The sequence below is a fragment of the Trachinotus anak genome, unplaced genomic scaffold (genome assembly GCF_046630095.1).
Source record: "Trachinotus anak isolate AG129_WGS33_773 ecotype Australia unplaced genomic scaffold, CSIRO_AGI_Tana_v1 ptg000010l, whole genome shotgun sequence".
In the NCBI taxonomy this organism is placed as follows: domain Eukaryota; kingdom Metazoa; phylum Chordata; class Actinopteri; order Carangiformes; family Carangidae; genus Trachinotus; species Trachinotus anak.
In genome coordinates, this window is record NW_027273861.1 from 10,072,448 (window position 1) to 10,092,382 (window position 19,935).

At 39.8% G+C, this 19,935-nt stretch overlaps 1 protein-coding gene across 1 annotated transcript; it reads left to right on the forward strand.

Annotated features, from left to right (window-relative positions):
* Nucleotides 1–1,533: 1,533 nt before the first annotated feature.
* On the forward strand, nucleotides 1,534–13,523 carry tm6sf2b (transmembrane 6 superfamily member 2b). Its single transcript, XM_071487446.1, has 11 exons — nucleotides 1,534–1,667; nucleotides 1,909–2,027; nucleotides 4,125–4,228; nucleotides 6,432–6,529; nucleotides 6,783–6,886; nucleotides 7,824–7,906; nucleotides 8,319–8,443; nucleotides 9,423–9,524; nucleotides 10,231–10,323; nucleotides 11,992–12,111; nucleotides 13,170–13,523. The coding sequence occupies exons 2-11, from the start codon at nucleotides 1,948–1,950 to the stop codon at nucleotides 13,404–13,406; spliced, it is 1,146 nt and encodes a 381-aa protein (XP_071343547.1). The 5' UTR covers nucleotides 1,534–1,667; nucleotides 1,909–1,947; the 3' UTR covers nucleotides 13,407–13,523.
* The last annotated feature ends 6,412 nt before the right edge of the window (nucleotides 13,524–19,935 follow it).

The window sequence follows — 19,935 nt, forward strand, 5'->3', positions numbered from 1 at the left end:
GCACGGGAGAAACAAAGTTAACAAGGCACACAAGGAAATACACATGGAATAACTCAAGTAAAGTAATACTGGACAGCTGAGAGCATTTCTACTGCCTTAACCGGCTGAAGAATCTGAAGAAGAGCTGAAGGGAGAAGAAGAAGTATCTGCAGAATGACATTAAGCTGCTAGCCATTATACACATTTTAATATATAGATTATGATTATCTAGATTGAAACAGTGTCTTTTAATTTTGTGGATGATTAGAGGAATTTATGTGCAGTGTACAAACGTATTAATTCTTTGTCCTGTATTTTCTCATAATCTCTGCCTCATTCAAAATAAATAAAAGCAATATTCTGTTTTTGTTGTTCAAACTGTTCACAAACTTCTCTAGCAGTGTCAATATGCCAAGCACTGATTCAGCATTCATTCAACAGTGATTCATTTGTTTTGTATTTTGTTATCTCACCATCCCATAGATAACGGCAAAGGATAATATCTTGACATCATGTGTAAAGTCTGTGGAGTTTTAAACAGTAAACATTATCTGCAGCCTTGGATCAATGTAAAGCTTCATGTTGTTTCTGAAACTAGTTTTGCATAATTCTGTATGTTGGTCCCTCTGTCACGAATGCAGCATCACTGAATAGGAGAACTTACTGCATATGTTCATGGTGACTCATTCAAGTGAAAGATGTTTCATGTATATCGGCATTATTTTGTTCACTGTGAGGGAAACAAGACAGGACAGCTCTAATGTAGACCTGCTGACCCTCATCTGGGTTTTACCAGACCCATGTTTACTTTGCAGGGAATTCTGGCAGCTTCACTAGCTTCCTAATGGAACGTGATTATTTTAGAAAGCAGCTCTATCACACAGAGCTCAATCTATCAATGGATCAATGTATCATAAATCATACAACAGGCTTCAGTGTTGCAAACGTTGTTCATTTTCTTATCAAAGTTTCTTGTTTTTTCTTCTTTCACTGCCCCACTGGAAGATCAACATGATGGGACTAAACACAAGGCATTTTCCCTGTTGTTTCCCTTGGTTACACATTAAAATGTCATCATATACATATCACTTTATCACTTTTTTCTGTTAATTTCCATTGAGTCATATTGATATAAAACACAATTTTGTATCCGGACTGATAAAACAAGCTGCTACCACTGTCCCTGACACACAAAGAGACCAGTAACAAGGAAGTGATGACCTGGCTTGATGAGAGGACTGACAGAGTGCATTTTCATTTAAGTCCAGCAGAGCGGTTGTACGCTTGGATAGCATGGTATGTTGGAGAACGGTTCTGTGTTCAGTTGTAATGGACCTGTGTTGAAGTTCATACGGGACAGCCTGTTGCCCTCTCAAAGTTCTCAGAGTTAGTATTAAACTATAAACTGCAGTATTAGTGGGCATTATGTACAGTGGATTAAACATAAAACACAACACATATTGCAACATAGAACAGGAATCAGAATAACTTGAAAATTTGTGTTGCTGTATAAAATGGAATGTAGGCCTATTCTCTAATGCGACTTATGTAAATCTCTGACAAAACCAAATTGCGTAAGTTTCCCCCCAAAAGCTTCTTTGTCTCCACTTCATTATTTTCCCTGTAAAGGCCATGTCTGCCTCAGGCCAGCTGTAATTTGATTAATCCACCGAAAGCGTAGCCAGACGGTAAGAGCCTGCTCTGCTTCTTCTCCATTTTATTAAAAACCATAGATTTCATTTGGATTTTTATTTTATGATATCCATGTAATTTAAAAAAAAAAAGATTCATTTTATTTCTATCAGTTTTCATGAATATATTGATGCCTTTGCATAATTGAAAAATCAATTTGATCACATGTTTTTAATGATCCTATGACTGGAATGGGTTATTATTGACTCACAACTTATAACTTTGTTGTATTTTCAGCATTGCTGCAGGGAGTGGGGTTGAACAGCCTTTGAAGAGATGGAAAGTTTAGTCTTTTTATTTTCATTTTCTGCCTTGGGCATTCTTTATGCCATGAACAACGTTCCTGAGCTTCAAGAGTAAGTCATTATTGATTTCTTATTGCTCAGTTTTGACATAAAATCCAATCTTTTAAATGTTTGCTTTGCAGAAAAGCTTTAAATTATTGCTCTTGCTATACACCAATATTATACAACCACAACACATATAACTATTACCTGTAATATCATTTATTGATATACAATCAAACAGTTTCAATTATTTTAGAATTAAAAGAATATAAATGTGTAATAGTACAGATGATTCTTTATGTATCATGTGATGACACAGTATGTATATATTACCACCACTAGAGGACACTGTGAGCTTAAAACTCAAGGTATATTTCTGTCTGTGTTTGACTGTAACTACCTCATAAATTCTTGACCATGTTGGGCACTGCTAATTCAATGAGTTCAATTTTCAGGGTGTATTTGCCAATTATGAAGACTCTTTAAATGATTAAACCTGTCATCTCTTGGAGGGTAAAAAGGAATGAATAGGGAGCAAAAAGAACTCAGTGCGAATACCATTTGTGGAGATAATCTGATATGATATTGAAGATAATTACTTTTCCATGCTGTGAGGGAACATTTTCTTACTCAAATTGTATGTTTTTTTTGTTTATTGGGTAACTGCCTTCTTAGTATTACCAGTTGTTGATTGCATACTACAATGCTATAGGCTGTACAAACAGAGCCAGTGGTAAAATATATGTTCGACTCTCCTTTTTTGTTTTTTGTTTTGACCACAAGATATCTCTCATTTCCAACAGACTTTATGCTCCTCCTGTGTGAATATCTGCTGAATCTTTTTTTTTTGACTGTGTGGACACTGACAATCAATACAGACTGCACAGAAGAGTTTGATAAATAGCACTTGACATACAATATGCCTTGTGCTCTTCCACTCTGCAAACAAACAGTATTGTGTGCATAAATCTTCCTGTAGTGTTGAATTGAAGAGGCAGCGAGGGAGCTTCCCTTTGCTCTCGCAGCATTTGTTTTCCTTGTGTGAGCACATGGTGTGAGTTTTTCGAGGATGTAATGTTGTTTACTGGGAGATACCTTGAGCACATTAATCTTTTTGGTGCCGGTGGTACCTTTGACCAGAAAACATAGATGGTGGTGGTGAACTAACATGGCCTTAACTTGCTGCTTCCCACACCTCTACCTATGATTAATTAAGCTTTTGTAAAGCTATGCTTTTAAGCCATTGGTAGGCGTACCACCACAGCAGTATGAGAGATGAAATATTGCAGGTCTGTACTTTAACAATGTAACTTGTTGCAATCAATACTAGAAGTTTACAATATCATTAATACCATTCTGTGACTTTGTCTTAGAAAGAAATGGATACTCTGATCAGACTAGCAAAACTAATTCTAAAATTTTTAAAATATTATTTATTGCAAAACAAGCTGTTTGGTGCATATAATACACAAAAAGGACATCATCTTATTCTGAAAATATTATATATATATATATATATATATATATATATATATATATATATATATATATATATATATATATATATATAAATGATATTGCACTGCAAGAATTTTATCAGATCAATACCAGGGACACAAATTCAGCATTTTCTTGCCAAACATCATGAGCAAGATGATGTTTCAAACTAATGATACACATTGTGTCAAACTCAACCATATATTTCTAAAAGCTCTGGGATTACATATGAACCTACTGCTTTTTTTTCAGAAGCAGCCTGAGATGGCAGGCAATCAGGAGGGTAAATCCAATGTGACACTACCATCTCACCAGGAATCTCCAGGCACACAAACTACCACACCAGCAGTGCCTTTGCTCTCACTGGACACTGTGCATCTTTCACACAGATTTCCCCTCACACTTCTGCATTATTTCTCCTGGTGCTAACTCTGAGTGTTGCTGCGTGATTATCATTCTCTCTGACTTCCCATTCATCATCATTTACTAATTTAACACTGCAGAGAAGACTGGCACAACTTCCATGGGAGAAACTAATTAGTAAAGAGAATGAAGCAGAAAATCAGAGGGAGAATTTCGTCTAAAATCGCAGCAGTGACATTATGTTAAAACGTGGACAATGTGTTGTTATTTTTCTTAGATAACAGTGACATTTCTCTGCTTTCACAGGCCTGTTGTGATCCTGGAGATCGGCATTGCTGTGTTGGTGATTGTGTTTCTGTTCTACTTCCTCATCACTCGTGGCAACCCACCTAAAGACGTCTTATTCTTTGGTAATTAACACAACTATGTGCATTTCCCAACTTACTTGCAATGTATTTCCAAATAATGGACTTTAACAGCGACTACACAAAGGTTAATAAGTACTATGCATTGTGCTGAAGCTGATACCAACTCCCACAAAAGGATTTCCAGAACTTGCACTCACTACCCACTGGTTTAGAGTGAAAACATGAATTGTATTCGAAGTGATTTCACCCGATACGTCGAAAGCTGCTTAGACTGATCAGGCTCATGAAGCTTAGCCAGACTTTTCTGAGGCATGACTGACCCTCTGCACGCTGAAGACCTTCACAGTGCTTGTGCTTACTTAACCTTTTAGCTATTCTTTTGAGTCTTTGCCTGACCTTGAGACAAAAGGCACAACTATTTGAAAATGCTAATACATGACTAGACTCCACAGTCACTGCTCATGTATAATACTATTCAGACTCCATTACTGGCTTACTTTGAAGACCATAAGGAGGTTCATATTCAGTTTGTTCCATGCGTAATTGAACGCCTCTATGGGATTTGTCCTACATTTGCCCTGTTTTGTGTGTAGCTATCAGTCAGACTATGTTTTCCATTTCTAGCCAAGGGTTTCCCTTCATACACATCCCTGCAGCTGATGCCAGGGGCTATGCTAGTGGGACAGAAATGAGGTGATATATTGGTACTCTGTGCCGAAGGCAATGCTAGCGTTGTGTAGGAGAGCCATAACAATGAGTGCAAAGCTGTGGCGAGCTCTCCTCAATGACAGAGAGCCATAATCCCGCTGCTATCTCACCTTTTAGATGTCAGAGATACACCTGATTGTCCTGAGGATTACAGAGAAAAATGTGTGTGTGTGTGTGTGTGTGTATATGTGTGTGTGTTTGTGTATCATGTGAAGGACAAACAGGAAGGGTGGGGTGAGATACAGTGTGTGATAACTGCAGAGAGACACCCATGTCACAACACACACACAGTTTCTCTTTATAATGACATTCTGTAATGTTGTAATGGCTTTTACAGTTGCTCCCCATGAAGTGAAGTCAGTGCTTTGTCCACCTTCCTTACATGTTTAAACTGAATGTCCCCAAACAGTAACACTTCCTTAACCGGTGTGTACAATTATAACCATGCTGCATGTTGTTCACCCTAAATGTTCCATCAAGACCATGCACTGTACACTGTGCAGTTGATACCAGGTCTAATCAATCTGGGTTACATTTTTCTGGTCATTAACAGCCCAATGGGCATGTTATCCACTAAAACATCCTTTAGAAGTTTACTGTGGTCATCAGAAGCACCCTGTGTGTACCCGAGCTGTTTGACACACTCACAGACTGAGGGGCACTGATATCTCTACCAAATAGTCTCCTGAAAGTCTCCAATATGCCATGCTTGATGATGAGATGATGTTACGACCCATTCATTGTTGAGATGGCCTCTACTGAAAAGTTCATCAGTGACCTCTGTGACGCTCAAATTAGCCCTTTTCAAATTAGATCAGACTCACATATGGTGTGGTAGGGCAGTGCTTCTGTTATTTGATTGCCAGAGTGTGAGTAGTAAGTGAAAAACTAGTAGAACTTTTGGTAAAAGAGTCTATAACTTTTAGTTCAGAGTATCAGCAAGGCCCACATGCCACTTGTGTTTGTGTAGCTCCACACTTAAGATTCTGTATTGTGGACGTGGCCTTTCAGCTCTGCCGGGCTCTTCACCTGAGGATAAAGGAAGGCTGTTCACCATGGACCCAATATAAACATCCCCCCAGTCCACATCACTGCTTTAGGCTTAATTTTCTCCCCATCTTGTCAAGACAAACGACCTATATGGTCACTCAGGTTGGAGGAGTTGTTAGACATACTGTCACATAAATCAATAACAGGCCAGTTGAAGGAAAATGTTTTGAAAAAGAAAAAGTGCAGAAAGATATTTGGGAGACACATGGTTCTCTGCCATTACAGCCTTAGCATTCCTTATTAATATGTGTATGTATTCTTTAAAATAGGTAGACAACACAGATTGAGTAATTCTTGAAATTTTCAAAACCACAGTGCCCTCTAAATAACTTGCTGTTTAACACGTCACAGTTTCTTAACTCCTATTATTTTGTGAAATCTGAAGCTGATATTGTTCAACACTGACTTTCAATATGAAGCTTTTTTGTGTGCCCAGTGTCAAGTATATTCTTTTTTTAGTTCCCTGAATGTTTTCTTTCCTTTGCAGTTTTTGCTGTATTTTCTTTTACTTGTGTCATTGACCTGACAAGTGCCCTGGAATATGATGGCATTGTTTCTGGCTTTATGGACTTCTACCAGAAGACAGTAGGTTTCTTAATGCCACATCTAAATGACACTATAATGACACCAAAATGACACTAAGACAAAATATGTGTGATTTTCACTTGAAGACGTCTTTGAAAGATTATGCAAGCAACAGCAGAGAAGGTTTCAGGCCATATCATCGAGCTAAACACCCTGAACAAACACTACATCAAAGCACAGGCAGCCATGTTAACCAAATGTCTATCATTAGCACTGTACACTGTGCAGTATGATCTCATGTGATGTGTTCCAGGGAGAGCCCTATCTGGGAACAGCATATGCCATCATGATGTGCTACTGGGATGGAATAGCACACTTTATCATGTACCTGATGATGATCAGCAGGATAACAGACAGGTGGGTGCAGATCAAGTCCGTTGTCAAGCTCATTTATCACACTCTACACTACAAAATGCCTGCTTCAAATGACTTAACAGAGAACAAGCAATACCCTATCTACCTGAGCACACAACTTTATAGAAGGCCTTCGCAGCTGGATGTATATGGTAGGAATAGTACAGAGATTTAATTTTTTGACAGTGCATGACAAGCTTCAGACCCATAATTACCATTACCTACACAGCTGTTCCTGGTCTCTCTCTCTCTCTCTCTCTCTTCTCTCCCCTCTCCTCCCCCTCCCCCTCTTTCTATCTTTTCCTAAACCCAACCGGTCGAGGCAGACGGCCGCCCACCCTGAGCCCAGTTCTGTTGGAGGTTTCTTCCTGTTAAAAGGGAGTTTTTCCTCCCCCCTGTCGCCAAGCGCTTGCTCGTTGTGGGAACTGTTGGGTTTTTCTCTGTAACAAAGTAAGGTCTTGACCTTACCCTGTAAAGTGCCTTGAGATAATGTATATTATGATTTGGCGCTATACAAATAAAATTGAATTGAATTGAATTGAATTATTTTCCAACATTTCAGCTTTTACATTTTTAGCTTTTCTTAAAGAAATAGTAAATAATATTAAGCAACATGCAGTCTGTGAATCACAATGGCCTGAATAAAACAGCATTTTTATAAAAGAGAGGCTTCTCCTGAGTGAGTTAGTCATAAAGTGCAGTCAGTGAGTTCAGGAGTTCAGAGCAGGCGCTGCCTTAGGGCAGGGGCTATCATAGAAATAAAATATTCTGTTAAACAATTTCAGCCTCAAACTTTGCTAACTTTTGTATTACACAAAATATGCGTGATAGATGTATAAAAGATTCTAGGATACCACTTAGGCTTGTAGTGATTACCTTCTATCTTACCTGCAGTCTCTACAACTGCATAATCACACTTCATTTTTGGTTGCTGTCACAGGAAAGCCTACCGTACCCTCGGCTTGTTCTGGGCTGGCTCTTTGTCTGCCAACATGAGTGTGTTCATTGCCGGGATTGTGGCAGGTGAGCCTCATCTTCTATTCCCCGTCTACCAGTCCCGTGATGACAAGCTTTAATCAAGTCAACATCTGCACTGCCGTGTACCATCAGTGTCACAGTTCAGCCTGCCAACAAAACACGCACAGCCCCTGTGCCTCATCTGCCATCACAACCCACAGAACAAAGCAGAGAACAGACTTAAAGCATCTGTTGTTGGCTTTTGAAACTGCATACAAAAGTGTCACAAGATCAAACTCGTCTGCAGGCAACATGTTCTCTCTGTTGTGTTATTATAGACATACTGTACTGTATGTCTATGTGCTATAAAGGTTTTGATTGGAAGTTTAATTATTTAATTACTGAAAATATTTAGATTGCATCCTCGTATGGTTGAGTGCAAGCCTAATAACCATCCCTGACTTTTTCTTTCTCACAGGTAAATACGGGTCAGAGATCCGTCCAGTTTTCTGGCTCAACTTTCTCTTCCTTTTGATGCCTGTATTTGGAGCTGTCACACTGTTCACAAGGCCCAAGGACAGACCACTAATTGGTGGATACAATGTAAGTCCAATGCATGGATGGTTAGACCTTGACATGAATGTGGAAAGCTAATGTTAGCTGAATGTGTTTAATCAATAGCCTATACAGAGGTGGTGTAGTCAGTGTGGTAGTAGGAATTTCTTGTGTGCTCACTTGAATCTGAAAGAAGATCATCAGAATTTGTCAGCAAGTGGAGCTACAATATTTTTGCCAAACTTCAGTATGATATTTTTTATACTTCTTTTTCCTGTCACATTATCCAGTGATTGTGTTGGGTCAGTCTTAACCTCATAACATATTGATTCCAAAGGAGAAAATTATCTTAAATGGTTGATTGTTATATCTTTACCCTTGGGAGAATGGTCTTAATTTAGCCTCAACCCATTGTGGTCTCAGTTAAAGCTAGGGTTAAATTGATCATAAACATAAAAATCATAAAAATCACCCAGCTCTGCAGTTCCTGTCAACTGAAATATGCTTTTTAGCATCTTTTGGCTTCTTTTTTTGGTTTTCCTGCAACTTTACTGTTTTGGTTGCCTCTCAAAACTGCCATCACTGCTGCTTTCAGGTGCTAAGTTAGAAACTAGTTGGTGAGCATGGTGGATTTAGTGGCTAAAGAACCAGATACATCTTGCACAAATTGGAGGAAAGCAAAGCATAACTAAAACATGAGTTAATCTTGGACGTACCTTTGTCAGGGGGACACAAATACAGCTAAAAATAAATGCCAGTGTTGTTCCGTCCAATCTCACCATATCAACTTAAATGTGTGAACCTGTCAGTGTTGTGTTTATATCTTGTTTCTGGTTCTCCTTTGTGGCTAAAAACCAATTCATGCAGGTTTAACTACTATGAAAACATGGGGAGAGAAGACACATTCACACATTCATTCATTCCATTTTATAGAAACACACATCTCATTAAAATGAGAATATGCAATGAAACCATGACCTTGACTAACCAGCACTATACTGTACATTGTGTTGACATCCACCCTCAGGCTCAACATGCTCAGAGCATGAAACTGATCTGGCGTCCCTTGGACCTGATCCTGGTGCTGCTGCTGTTAGCTGCCATGGCCTTCACCATCCTCAGAGGCTTGGTGAGTGCACATCACATTCATGTTATGGACAGAGTTTAGGGCAGTAGTAGTAATAGTAGTAGTTTTTAGTCATATAGCCCGCAATGAGTGGTTTCGCCAGGGAGTGTCGAGGATTCATATACAATGTAATACTTTTGCTTCTACAAGCAATACTTTAGACTAATTGACCCAAATGGGGATTTTTTTGTTTATTTTCTAAAAAGGATCTGACTTTAAAGCCTAGGGCAACAATATATCAACAGTGCACTTTAACATAATTACTATGAAACTATTTCATATTCTAACAGGTAATTGAATAGACTGACATTTTGAGAAACATCCTAATTTGTGTTTTTTTAAAAAGCTGTAAGATTGATAACTGTGTTATGTCTGCATGGTAAATGAGGCTACCTCCAGCAGGCTGTTAGCTTAGCACAAAAGCAGCTGCTGGATGTAGCTTTATATACAGGATACTATATACAAATATAGGAGTGGTGCAGATCTTCTTGTCTGATTTGCAGCAAGCAAGCAAACCTATTTCCAAAAATTTCAAACAGTTCCTTAAACCACAATCATTGTCTTATTGTGATTACAACCAAAAATCCTTATGTGTCTATCTGGAGATTATTTTTTTATTCAGACAGGAAAATGTTCAGTTCTATGATATGATGTATGATGATTGAACTGCATTGTATTGTGAGGTGTTTCTGTGATTTTGTCCCTGTAGGCGGCTCTGGACTCTCCAGTTGAGGCCTGCTCTGTCTACCTGAGGCACTACGAACCCTACCTGAAAGATCCTGTGGGCTTCCCCAGGGTCATGGTGGGTTTTTTTTTTTTTTGTTCTTTCTGTCTCCACACTCAGCCTCTCTTATCTACGCCACCTGCAACACCCGAAAGCTCCTCTCCAGCCTGTTTTAAATAACAAGCCACATAATGGACCTCTGCTTTCATGGATATCACTCTCAGTCTGTGGGAGGCTTTGCCCTTATCTCCTCCACTCTTGGAGCTCACAGCTGATTACAGAGCCATTTTTCATCATTACAGCAACAATGAGTGCGGGTTGAGAGGCCAGCGCATCTTTGTCTCTCTCTTTCATTTGCTTAAGATGGATAACAGATTATTACTGTGGCTGCTTTCCTTTTTATTTTCTCCTTCTGACCCTACACTGCTGTGGGTTTTGTTGTGCTTTGTTGGGTATACACAGCTTTGTCAATAGGTTATCCAAAGACCTTGTCGGGGCAGCAGTCTAGGCGCAATTGCAAGTCATTGATCAGACAGACGAACCACATGCTGAGAACTTGATAAGCTAATCCCTTTCCCAAAGCCCCCCATCAGCATCTCTATGGGTGGGAGGAGGGTGTGTGTGCAACATGTGAAAGTATGTTGTGGTTGCCTTTTCAAATCTATGTTTGTGTGTGTGTGTGTGTGTGTGTGTGTGTGTGCGTGTGCGTGTGTGTGTGTGTGTGTGTGTGTGTGTGTGTGTGTGTGTGTGTGTGTGTGCGTGCGTGTGTGTGTGTGTAGAAGAATTGAAATGAAGTTTGGTTTGTTGCACAGGGCTACACTGTTTCTGCAGTTACTGACCTCTTCATTCAGTGACGATGATGGTCGATATGTGGCAGATGTGGCAGCACTAAAAAGACATTTTAACAAAAGACTGAAGGGCATATATGATTGGCTTTCAGGCCCTGAGCTGAACTCATTAGAATTCATCTAGACATCAGAGCCAGAATGAAAAGAAAGCATTCAGCAGTATAATTTGAGGGTTTTATAAAGTGGAAAACTGGCTTTCATGCGCCAAATATTTTAAGCTGAAGGTCAAGACAGTCTCTGTAATGACCCTTGTACGGAAGTAGTCATTTGTGCTGAGGGTGCAAATTTGTGTTTGAGAGATTGCAGAGCTGGGAAGTGGAGAAATACTCAAGCACTGCACTTCAGAACAATTTTGAGATAGAGAGTATTTCCATTTTCCAAGAGCTCATTTTACATCTTTACATTTCAGAGATGTTGTGTTGTACTTTTTATTGTACAACATTTATCTAACAGCTGAAATTACTAGTCACATTGTAGAATAAAGTTCAACATGAGATTAAATTGAGTTAGTTGGATGTAGTTGGACCCAGGAACACCTGGAACATATACAACATCGAAATACTTTAAAAGTGCTCAAACTTTAATGATTTGATGGTGGTGCTAATTTTATGCAGCTGTAGTGCTGGTCATGTCCCAACAACAACTTAGAGTAATAGTGAAAAAAAAAGCCCTGCGCCACTTTATTTGGCACTTTTCTCTGTATGCAGAATCCCTGGAATATAACTGGAATGTAAACTATATCTACATCAACAACTCACCTTCAGGATGCTACCACAAAACCACAGAATATATGTTGCAGAATACAGACTCAGGTCAAAACGTGGCAGAAAAAACTGATGACATGTTCAGTTTTGCAAAAAATAATGAGTGAATAATTGCGTTGCATTTGTTTGTACAGATGCTGAACTTGTTCTTCTACGGACTACCCCTGTTGGGTGCCTTTGTTTACGGTCTCCTCAAGCCTGGGTGCACATGGATGTCAGACTGGACAATGTTCTGTGCTGGAGCCATGATTCAGGTAACGCCATGAAGACAAACAGTCGATAACTGAATTTGGTTCTGGGTACATAATTAGGATACAGGTGTTGTATACTGAAGTGTGTTGCACTGACAGTTAGGTGCATTGCCACTCCTTGCAATAATGACCTCAGTACAAAGTGGTCTGACATGTGTCACTGTAATTAAACTCCTTGATGTGAGCTCTCCCGTTAATAATTACCTGGACCACACTTATCCTTTTAAGCATTTTTACAAGCTGGTGGTTCTCTCTTTCCATATTGATCTGACAGGAAGATTGAAACCACAAGGAGGCGAAGTCTTTGATTAAAGTCTTGTTTTGCTGTTTATAAAAGGCTGCACACTCTGCCTGCCCTGTCTTCTAAATTGCCAGCTTTTTAAGTCTGTACATCTTCTGTGCAGTAGTTTATCGCCTCCATTAGAGACCTTTTTCTGTACATTTCTCACAGTAGACTAATGACTGTTTGAAAAAAAGTAACTCTTCCCTTCCAAGTTAGACCTCTGGAGGGTTTGTGTATAGAAACATTAAAGGAGTTTTTTGTAAGTACTACTATTGCTATATAACCAGCGTTAACAGCTGTTTACCAATCTAGAGGAAAAGTTCAGCATCAAACCTCATTTCTTTATTCATTCTGCTGTCTCCAGCGTCGGAAAGAAATGTCAATGTTAACTCTTGTCACTATCATGTTTCTTCTTCTTCTGAAGTTAGCATGTTTACAAGCTAACCCCGACCAGCCTCATCATTTTCAGATCATGTTTCACTGTAGCCTCCGATCTGCCCTAAAGACATAGGGCTGCTCAGTGGGTGTATTATCATCTATATATATTAGATGGCTAAGGCTCTTGTCAAGCAACAATCACAACCACCCGCTTCTGGCAAGAAACCATGTCTTGCAGCAGAGAAACTTACAAATAGCCCCTTTAAGGCATTAAATGACCTGCCATCAATGTGAATATAGAACAAAACAGATGGTAGTGGAAGTATCAGTGCTGATGTACAATATGTAGTGTTCATTTATGACAATGCAGTCTGACATCTTGCTCTGTCTCCCCTTCCAGTGCCAGTGGGCTCATATTGGAGGGTCCCTCCATCCTCGTACCACTGCTCCATTTCGTATCCCAAATGATGTTTTCTGGTGTGTGTTGTCAGCTAACTTGCTCTATGCTGCCACTCCCATCCTGGTGGCCATGCGGGTTCATAGTAACCCCTATTTCTTCCTGAAGATCGCCCCCTTCCCTGGGCAAACAGGTTTGCCAAACAGTGAGGAGAAGGATACAAAGTACAAAGACAAATAATAATTCTTTATCTTGTCTGACCTTTGGAGTTAATTACTCATCTAATGATTCGTGAAGAGCTGTTTTATTTTAAATGCCAAATTTCAAAATGCCAAAATACACGATTATTTTGCTCAACATCTTTGTATTTAGTGGTTATTTGATTGTCTGCTTTCAATGCTTTGATTCCTTATGTCATGCATTAACAGTCAATTGGTTTAGCTTTCCTAGCGGCATGACTCTAGGGATGGTGATGTTGGCCTGTTGTTAAGTCTATTGGTCCAACACTTTGTGCCACTGACTTTCATGATCTCCTGGTTTTTCGTCTGGTGCCACCACCTTATTCTGTCAAATATCTCAAGATCTAGTCCATGAAGTGGCACAAAAAGTGGTACAGACATTAATGGTTCCTGGATGATGTATTATCATATTGTTATATAATATCAAATAACTGCAAAGCTAATAACATTCCCGTCAGCCTCAGCTGCACTTTGCGTTCAGTGCTAACTAGCGTTTGTTGGCAGATGGTGAACATGGTAAACATTATACCTGCAGAACATCATCATGTTCGCAATAATATTGTGAGTATGTTAGCATGCTGCTGTTAGCATTTAGCTCAAAGCACTGCTGTGCCTAAGAATACCCTAACAGAGCTGGTAGTACATTCTTGTTTCATAACCTGTAACCATAGAACCTGTTCACTATTCCTTCCACCCAGTGAATGAAAAAATGAGATGAATGAACATTAAATCACGTTACATTAATGGAGCCTTTCCATTAACTTGCGCCCCAAGGACTCAAAGAAAAGGTATTGATGGCTGAAACTGCATATTGCTCTGATTATATACATATACATACATTGTCCGGTGGGATGGACATTGCAGCTTATGATATGCACTAATCAATGGAAGCACACACAGAGCAGAAAACAAATAAGAGTAATAAAAAAGCAAATATGTTTCCGGCCTGTAAATACAAGGTTAGCGCTCAGTGTTCTGTATGCAAAGCAGAGGCTTCGCTTTTCTCTCTCTTTGCAAGTAAAACAGTTGTTTCATAATACATATTGAAAACATCCCGCCTGACGCTGGGAGCATTTTAATTTATGACTTCTATTTTAGACTTATACTCAGAGACTCCGTGCACACATGGTAAGTTTTCCCCCTTGACACCTATTCACGCATCTCTGTGGCTCTATTCTGTTCCTGAGGATGTGACATAAAAACAGATGCACATGGTTGAGTTTGCACATTGCGAGGCGGCGGTGCCTGGCTATAAGGTATGAGTAACATCCCACAGCCACTTATTGTATGACTGAGCCAGAGGGCCTTTCATAACAGAACAGTCCTGAGGGAAGGGAGGGGAGGAGGGTCGGGGTGGGGGTTGAAAATGATCCAAAACATCTTCTGTGCATTCACCCCTATAAGAGAATGCATTGCAGTTTTCTCAGCTGAAGCTTTCGAATGCAGATAGAGCATGACTAAATGTGAGAAAGTGGATGTGATCTATATGTTGCCTGCACTGAACTGCTTCAAACAACCCAGCGAATGGCATAACGAGGCCTCTCTATTTCAGTGTGTGTGTAGCTCAGGCAGAGATGAGACGGAAGCAGCAGACAGTAGCAGTACTGACAAGTCTGGCCAAAGCTACTGCTATAATGGTAGGACATGACGTCTATAAAATGTGTAGCTGTCTAACGAACAACAGTAAACATGCCGGCATGTGTATTGATTCAAAAACATCAAACTCTACAATATGCCAACAATATAAATAGAGAATAAGAACAGTACATTAATGACCTTTGCCAAGCTGATTTAATACTTTAGCTTTTACTGGCTCCTGGCTGATTGACAGAGTTGGCTGCATATTTCTCCAAATTATTTAATAAACCAGTCATAACATATTGACTTCGGCAGCAGTTTAAACTTTCTTACATAAGCAGAATATTTGGAAATGTCCACACATCAGCTCATAACCTTGTAAAATAGAAATTGTGGGAGTTTGGGCAATATTCTTTCTATTATTTACTCGACACCACTGGAGCCACCACAGATCATTACTCAGAGCTGAGTGCCAAGGATGTGCCAACATGTGCTGCAGAAAGTAACATATACTTCAACAGCAGCTCTTGTCACTCACTCTGGTCAACACACACCGCTGCTGTCTGCTGCCACCCTGTCTCAGTTTTAAAAAGACAGCTTTTCTTTCTCAGTCTAAGTAGGAAAAACAAGACATGCTTCTGACATTCTGCATTCTGTCTGCGCCTGTGTGCCTCAATTGCGAGTATTTTATCCTCTCTCTACTTACATGCCTTGATCCTCTCTGTTTCTTCTCTGCTGCAGTGTGGCCGCTCTATGTGGGTTGCCTGGTAAATAGCCTGTCACCACTCTCATCAGTGTCTTTCAGAAAGACATCAAATAAATGACTTCTGTTTTCATTTCCCTTAACAAACGCACCTAAATAACCGCCTGTCATGGTTTTGAGTTTCAGTCTGCTGGTTCGTCCTTTCATTCATTCAGTCCAGTTGTTGGTGCACGCATGTTCTAATTCTCCCGCCTGTCTGCTTTCCCACCTGTAATATCACCTGACCTGCTCTTCCTCTCCACTCACCTACTCATCTGTTCCCCGTTCCCGAATTAGCTCCCACATACCGCTCTGTTTTCACTTGCCAGATCATCTTTGTTCCGTGCTCTTTCGCTTTCCAGTGCTGCTGATCCTGATTGTGTTTTTGTCCTTTTTTGGGATTTTTCCTTAAACCTGAACCTTTGTACTTTGTTTGCCTGCTTGGATTTTTTTTTTTTTTATCCCTGTTTTCTTTTTTTTTTTTTTTTTCCTGAGTAAAGACATCTGCCTCCTGAGTCGTGCTCCTGGGTGTCTTTTCTGAGAACCGTGGCAGTACCAGGCTTAGTCAAAAAAGGTTTTTCTTGCATTTAATTAGAAGAAAGGCTGTTGAGACTATTGTCAGTACTGTTAGGACTATTCTCAGGATGAAAGGTAAAAGACTGACAAAAAAAGGAGATTATCAGCACACCATGTAATGTAATTATGTTACTGACAAATACTGAATCTATCTGCCAAACCTTTTTAGTAACATGATGCTTTGGATGCAGTTCGGTCATTTAAATGAACACACCATGTTTTCTTGACCGAGATAAGAGGGGTTATTTATGTGGTTAGATAAAGCTTTTTAAAACAGCAGTGTAACCCTTTCGTGCTCCATCACTAACAGCAGCCCACTCATATGCAATTATCCCTCGTACTTCGCTGAGCAGTAGGACAACAGCCAGAGAGAGGCAGACTCATTTAATTCACTCTCCCTCAGCAGCTTTTTCATGCTGAAGTGTGCCATCACCCCTGCTGCACATGCTAGCTGTGCATTCTGTGTGTATGACAGAGGCTTTTAAAATCAAATGTGGCCGCTCCAAACAGCTCAGTAATCCCATGATGGGAGTCACAGGGGATCTCTGCTGCAGATGTCTGCCCGGTTGTGCAGGCCGCCTCGCAGAGCTGTGGGGCTGCGGGTGAGAAAAGTACAACTAAACAATTCATACAGCAGCGCCATAAGGATTACCGGTGAATTTCAAAAATGTAAGCTAATGTTTACGGAGCTTTTCACATATCATGCACCCACACTGATAAATAAATAAGAGGTTGTTTGGTGACCTGTCGACCTGTTCAGGCATTAGTCGTTAATGTAGGTCATTTGTAGAATGATAAACCCGTGGGACCTAATTAGCTTAAAACCACTTCAGAATCAAGTAGTCATGTTTGACCAGTGGCTGACTAGTCGACAGGTTCATTTGAATGCACATTCCTCCTTTGCTGCACAACTGTGGCAAGATTACCAACCAGGCAGAGTGGGCAACTGCCCCACAACCCCAGACCCTCAGAGGGTCACCGTGTGTTTGGTTTGTGTGTACTTTGCGAATATGCACAACGATATTACATTATGACTTAACGTAAGTGTATGCACGAGTCTGCTCTATCTGGCTGCATGACTCAAGCTCTCTTCAGCCGGTGTGTTTTTATGCATACATCAGTAAGCAGTGAACTTGTTTAACTATTCTTAACCGTTAAACTCTGAATCACTGCATACGTAACATAACATAACATAACCAGCTCTGCTCATCCGTGCATCTCCAGGGAAAAAGTGAACTCTAACACATTTGTAATGGACACTTTTATGCACCAATGCACAAACAATAATTGTTGATCCATACCTTTAGTAGAACCCACACAATGGGCTTTTAAATCTCACAAATCCAGCACCCTGAATCAGTGCTGGTCGACACTTCTGGCCCTTTGGTTGTTCTCAGTTCATTTTCTATGCATTTCATTTGAGAAAATTACCTCCTTCCTTGGTAACAGGTAATCTTAGAAAAATCCTCATTGCTACAGCAATATTGGAAAAAAAGCCGCCTGCAGTCCCTTTAATCAACTTGTAACAGATTTGTAGAAGGATAATCTTTCTCTGCTCCGCTCTGAGGGCCCTTAACTGGAGCAATTGCAAAGGCTTTGTCTAAATCCTGTTGATATATGGCAGAGAACATTTTGTTCATTTGAGTGTGACCAATACATCATTAAAGACCATGTTAAATAACACACAAAACTGACTGTTAATGTCTCTGAAAGCATCCGCCTGTTGGCTCAAGCTTGAAAGCAATCCATCAAAGTAAAGTTGTTGACCTTGAATTTTTTTGCTTCAACAAAACATCCCTTTATTGTGTCTGGACAGTTTTTTTCTTCTTCTTTTGCTGCATCTCATGCTGATAGGTCTGTGTTGTTCCAGGGCGAACATGGACTCATGTGTCAAACTGTGGGAGCTGCTCTTGTAGTGATGCCACACAGGAGTGCAGCAACTCTGGCAGCTTCACAGTACTTAACAGGTCCACTTCCTAGACACTTCTAGTCAACTTCAATCTTGGCAGCACAGTGTGCAATAATGTAACCATCATAGCAGTTTCATTTTTTTTATAACACAAAGTACAGCTGCCTCATGCCGAGTGTCCTGTCTCCTCTTATTGTCTACTGCTATCATCTCAAGAGCCTCTCTTATTTAACCGTCATTCTCGTGGAAGGCTCTTGTTGAGTCTACACCACATTCCCATATGGTGCTTAAAGAGAAACTTCAGTGTCAGACATGTCAGTGATGCTGTTCTTAAACACCATATTCTATTGGTGAATGTATGAAGAGCAAAGACTATGTATCGGTGCAGAAACTCATGAGCAGACTCCCTGCAGCATCTTTCAATAGCATTTACATCTTCTAAACTCAGTGAATGGACAACAAAAGCAAAAACATTTGCTTTCAGGTAAGCTTGTTGACCAGTTCCTGGCATATTGGAAACTGTATATTATAAGTGCACAGCAAATGGAGGGGCCTGGACTTTGATCTGGGGAGACTTTCAGCACAAACTCAACTCATTGCTCGACCCTGTCTCCAGTGGCAAATCTAATAAAGTCAATGAACCCACTGAATATTCTGGTCATTTGCACCGTGATCAGTTTTGCTGTCCTTTCTGGTGTTGTTTCTGTGGTGTTGTTGTAAACCACTTGTTTTTGGCCAGGTTATTTGATGGATTGATTATAGATCATTATAGGCCTTTTATTTATTTAACAGATATAAAGTCAATACATTAGTCTTACTAATAAATGATGTTGTACTTTGTACTTACAGCAAGGTTTCCTACTGCACTGAAGCTTTAGTGTTGTCCGTTGCTTTGGATAAAACTGTCTGCCAAATGAGTAAATGTAAATGCAAATATGTCATCATCAATTCATGTTAAGTCTGGTATTTATTCATCTTATTAATAAACAGAGGAGGAAATAGTCAGATCCTTTACTAAGTAAAACTAACAGTACTATAACAGTACTGCTGTATTAATGCTAAAGTAATGGCCTATTACTTTTACTCTTAATAGGCCATTACAAGTAAAAGTCCTGCATTGAAAATGTGAGTGCGCTTTATAATCATACATATATTCATCTGCAAAAATAACACTAACAAAAGCTGCCAAATAAATGCAATGGAGGAAAAAGTCCAACCAAATAATCCAGTAATTACAGTAAAGTTGAAGTGTAATGTCATGTGAAATGGATGCCCTGCCTAAAATTTGTCATAATCATAGGCTACTTAGTTACATTGCACCATTGGTATTATTCATTACTGTCATTAATAACTGTACCCTTATTGAAATGTACTTATGAAGAAAATTCTTCATGACCTCTCTCTTCCTCAGCCATAAAGTTGTTTGGAAGAATTTGATTTGTCTTGAATAAAACGATCAGTTTCAATCTGCAGTCGTAGTAACAACACAAACAGCCTCCATTGGCCTTTAATAGCAGCAATGTTCTGCCTGAAAGTTAATGAGTTTTCACTGCATTAACTGAAACAAAGTGTGACACTCAAACCAATAAGTGTCACTTTAATAGGCTTCAATAACACACAGCAAAGACATTCACAAACATTCAGTGTGAAGTCATTGCTGTGATTGACTCATCCACACAGTCTGCACAGTCAAGTGTGTGCTGCGTCACTGGAGGACTGCGGGAC

What these genes read in the sequence shown, in the direction of transcription:
- tm6sf2b (XM_071487446.1), top strand. Translation starts at nt 1,948, where the DNA reads ATGGAAAGTTTAGTCTTTTTATTTTCATTTTCTGCCTTGGGCATTCTT. An exon ending in TAAAGACGTCTTATTCTTTG is followed by an intron (nt 4,229 to 6,431) that starts GTAATTAACACA and finishes TTTCCTTTGCAG; the next exon opens with TTTTTGCTGTATTTTCTTTT. An exon ending in TGGACTTCTACCAGAAGACA is followed by an intron (nt 6,530 to 6,782) that starts GTAGGTTTCTTA and finishes GATGTGTTCCAG; the next exon opens with GGAGAGCCCTATCTGGGAAC.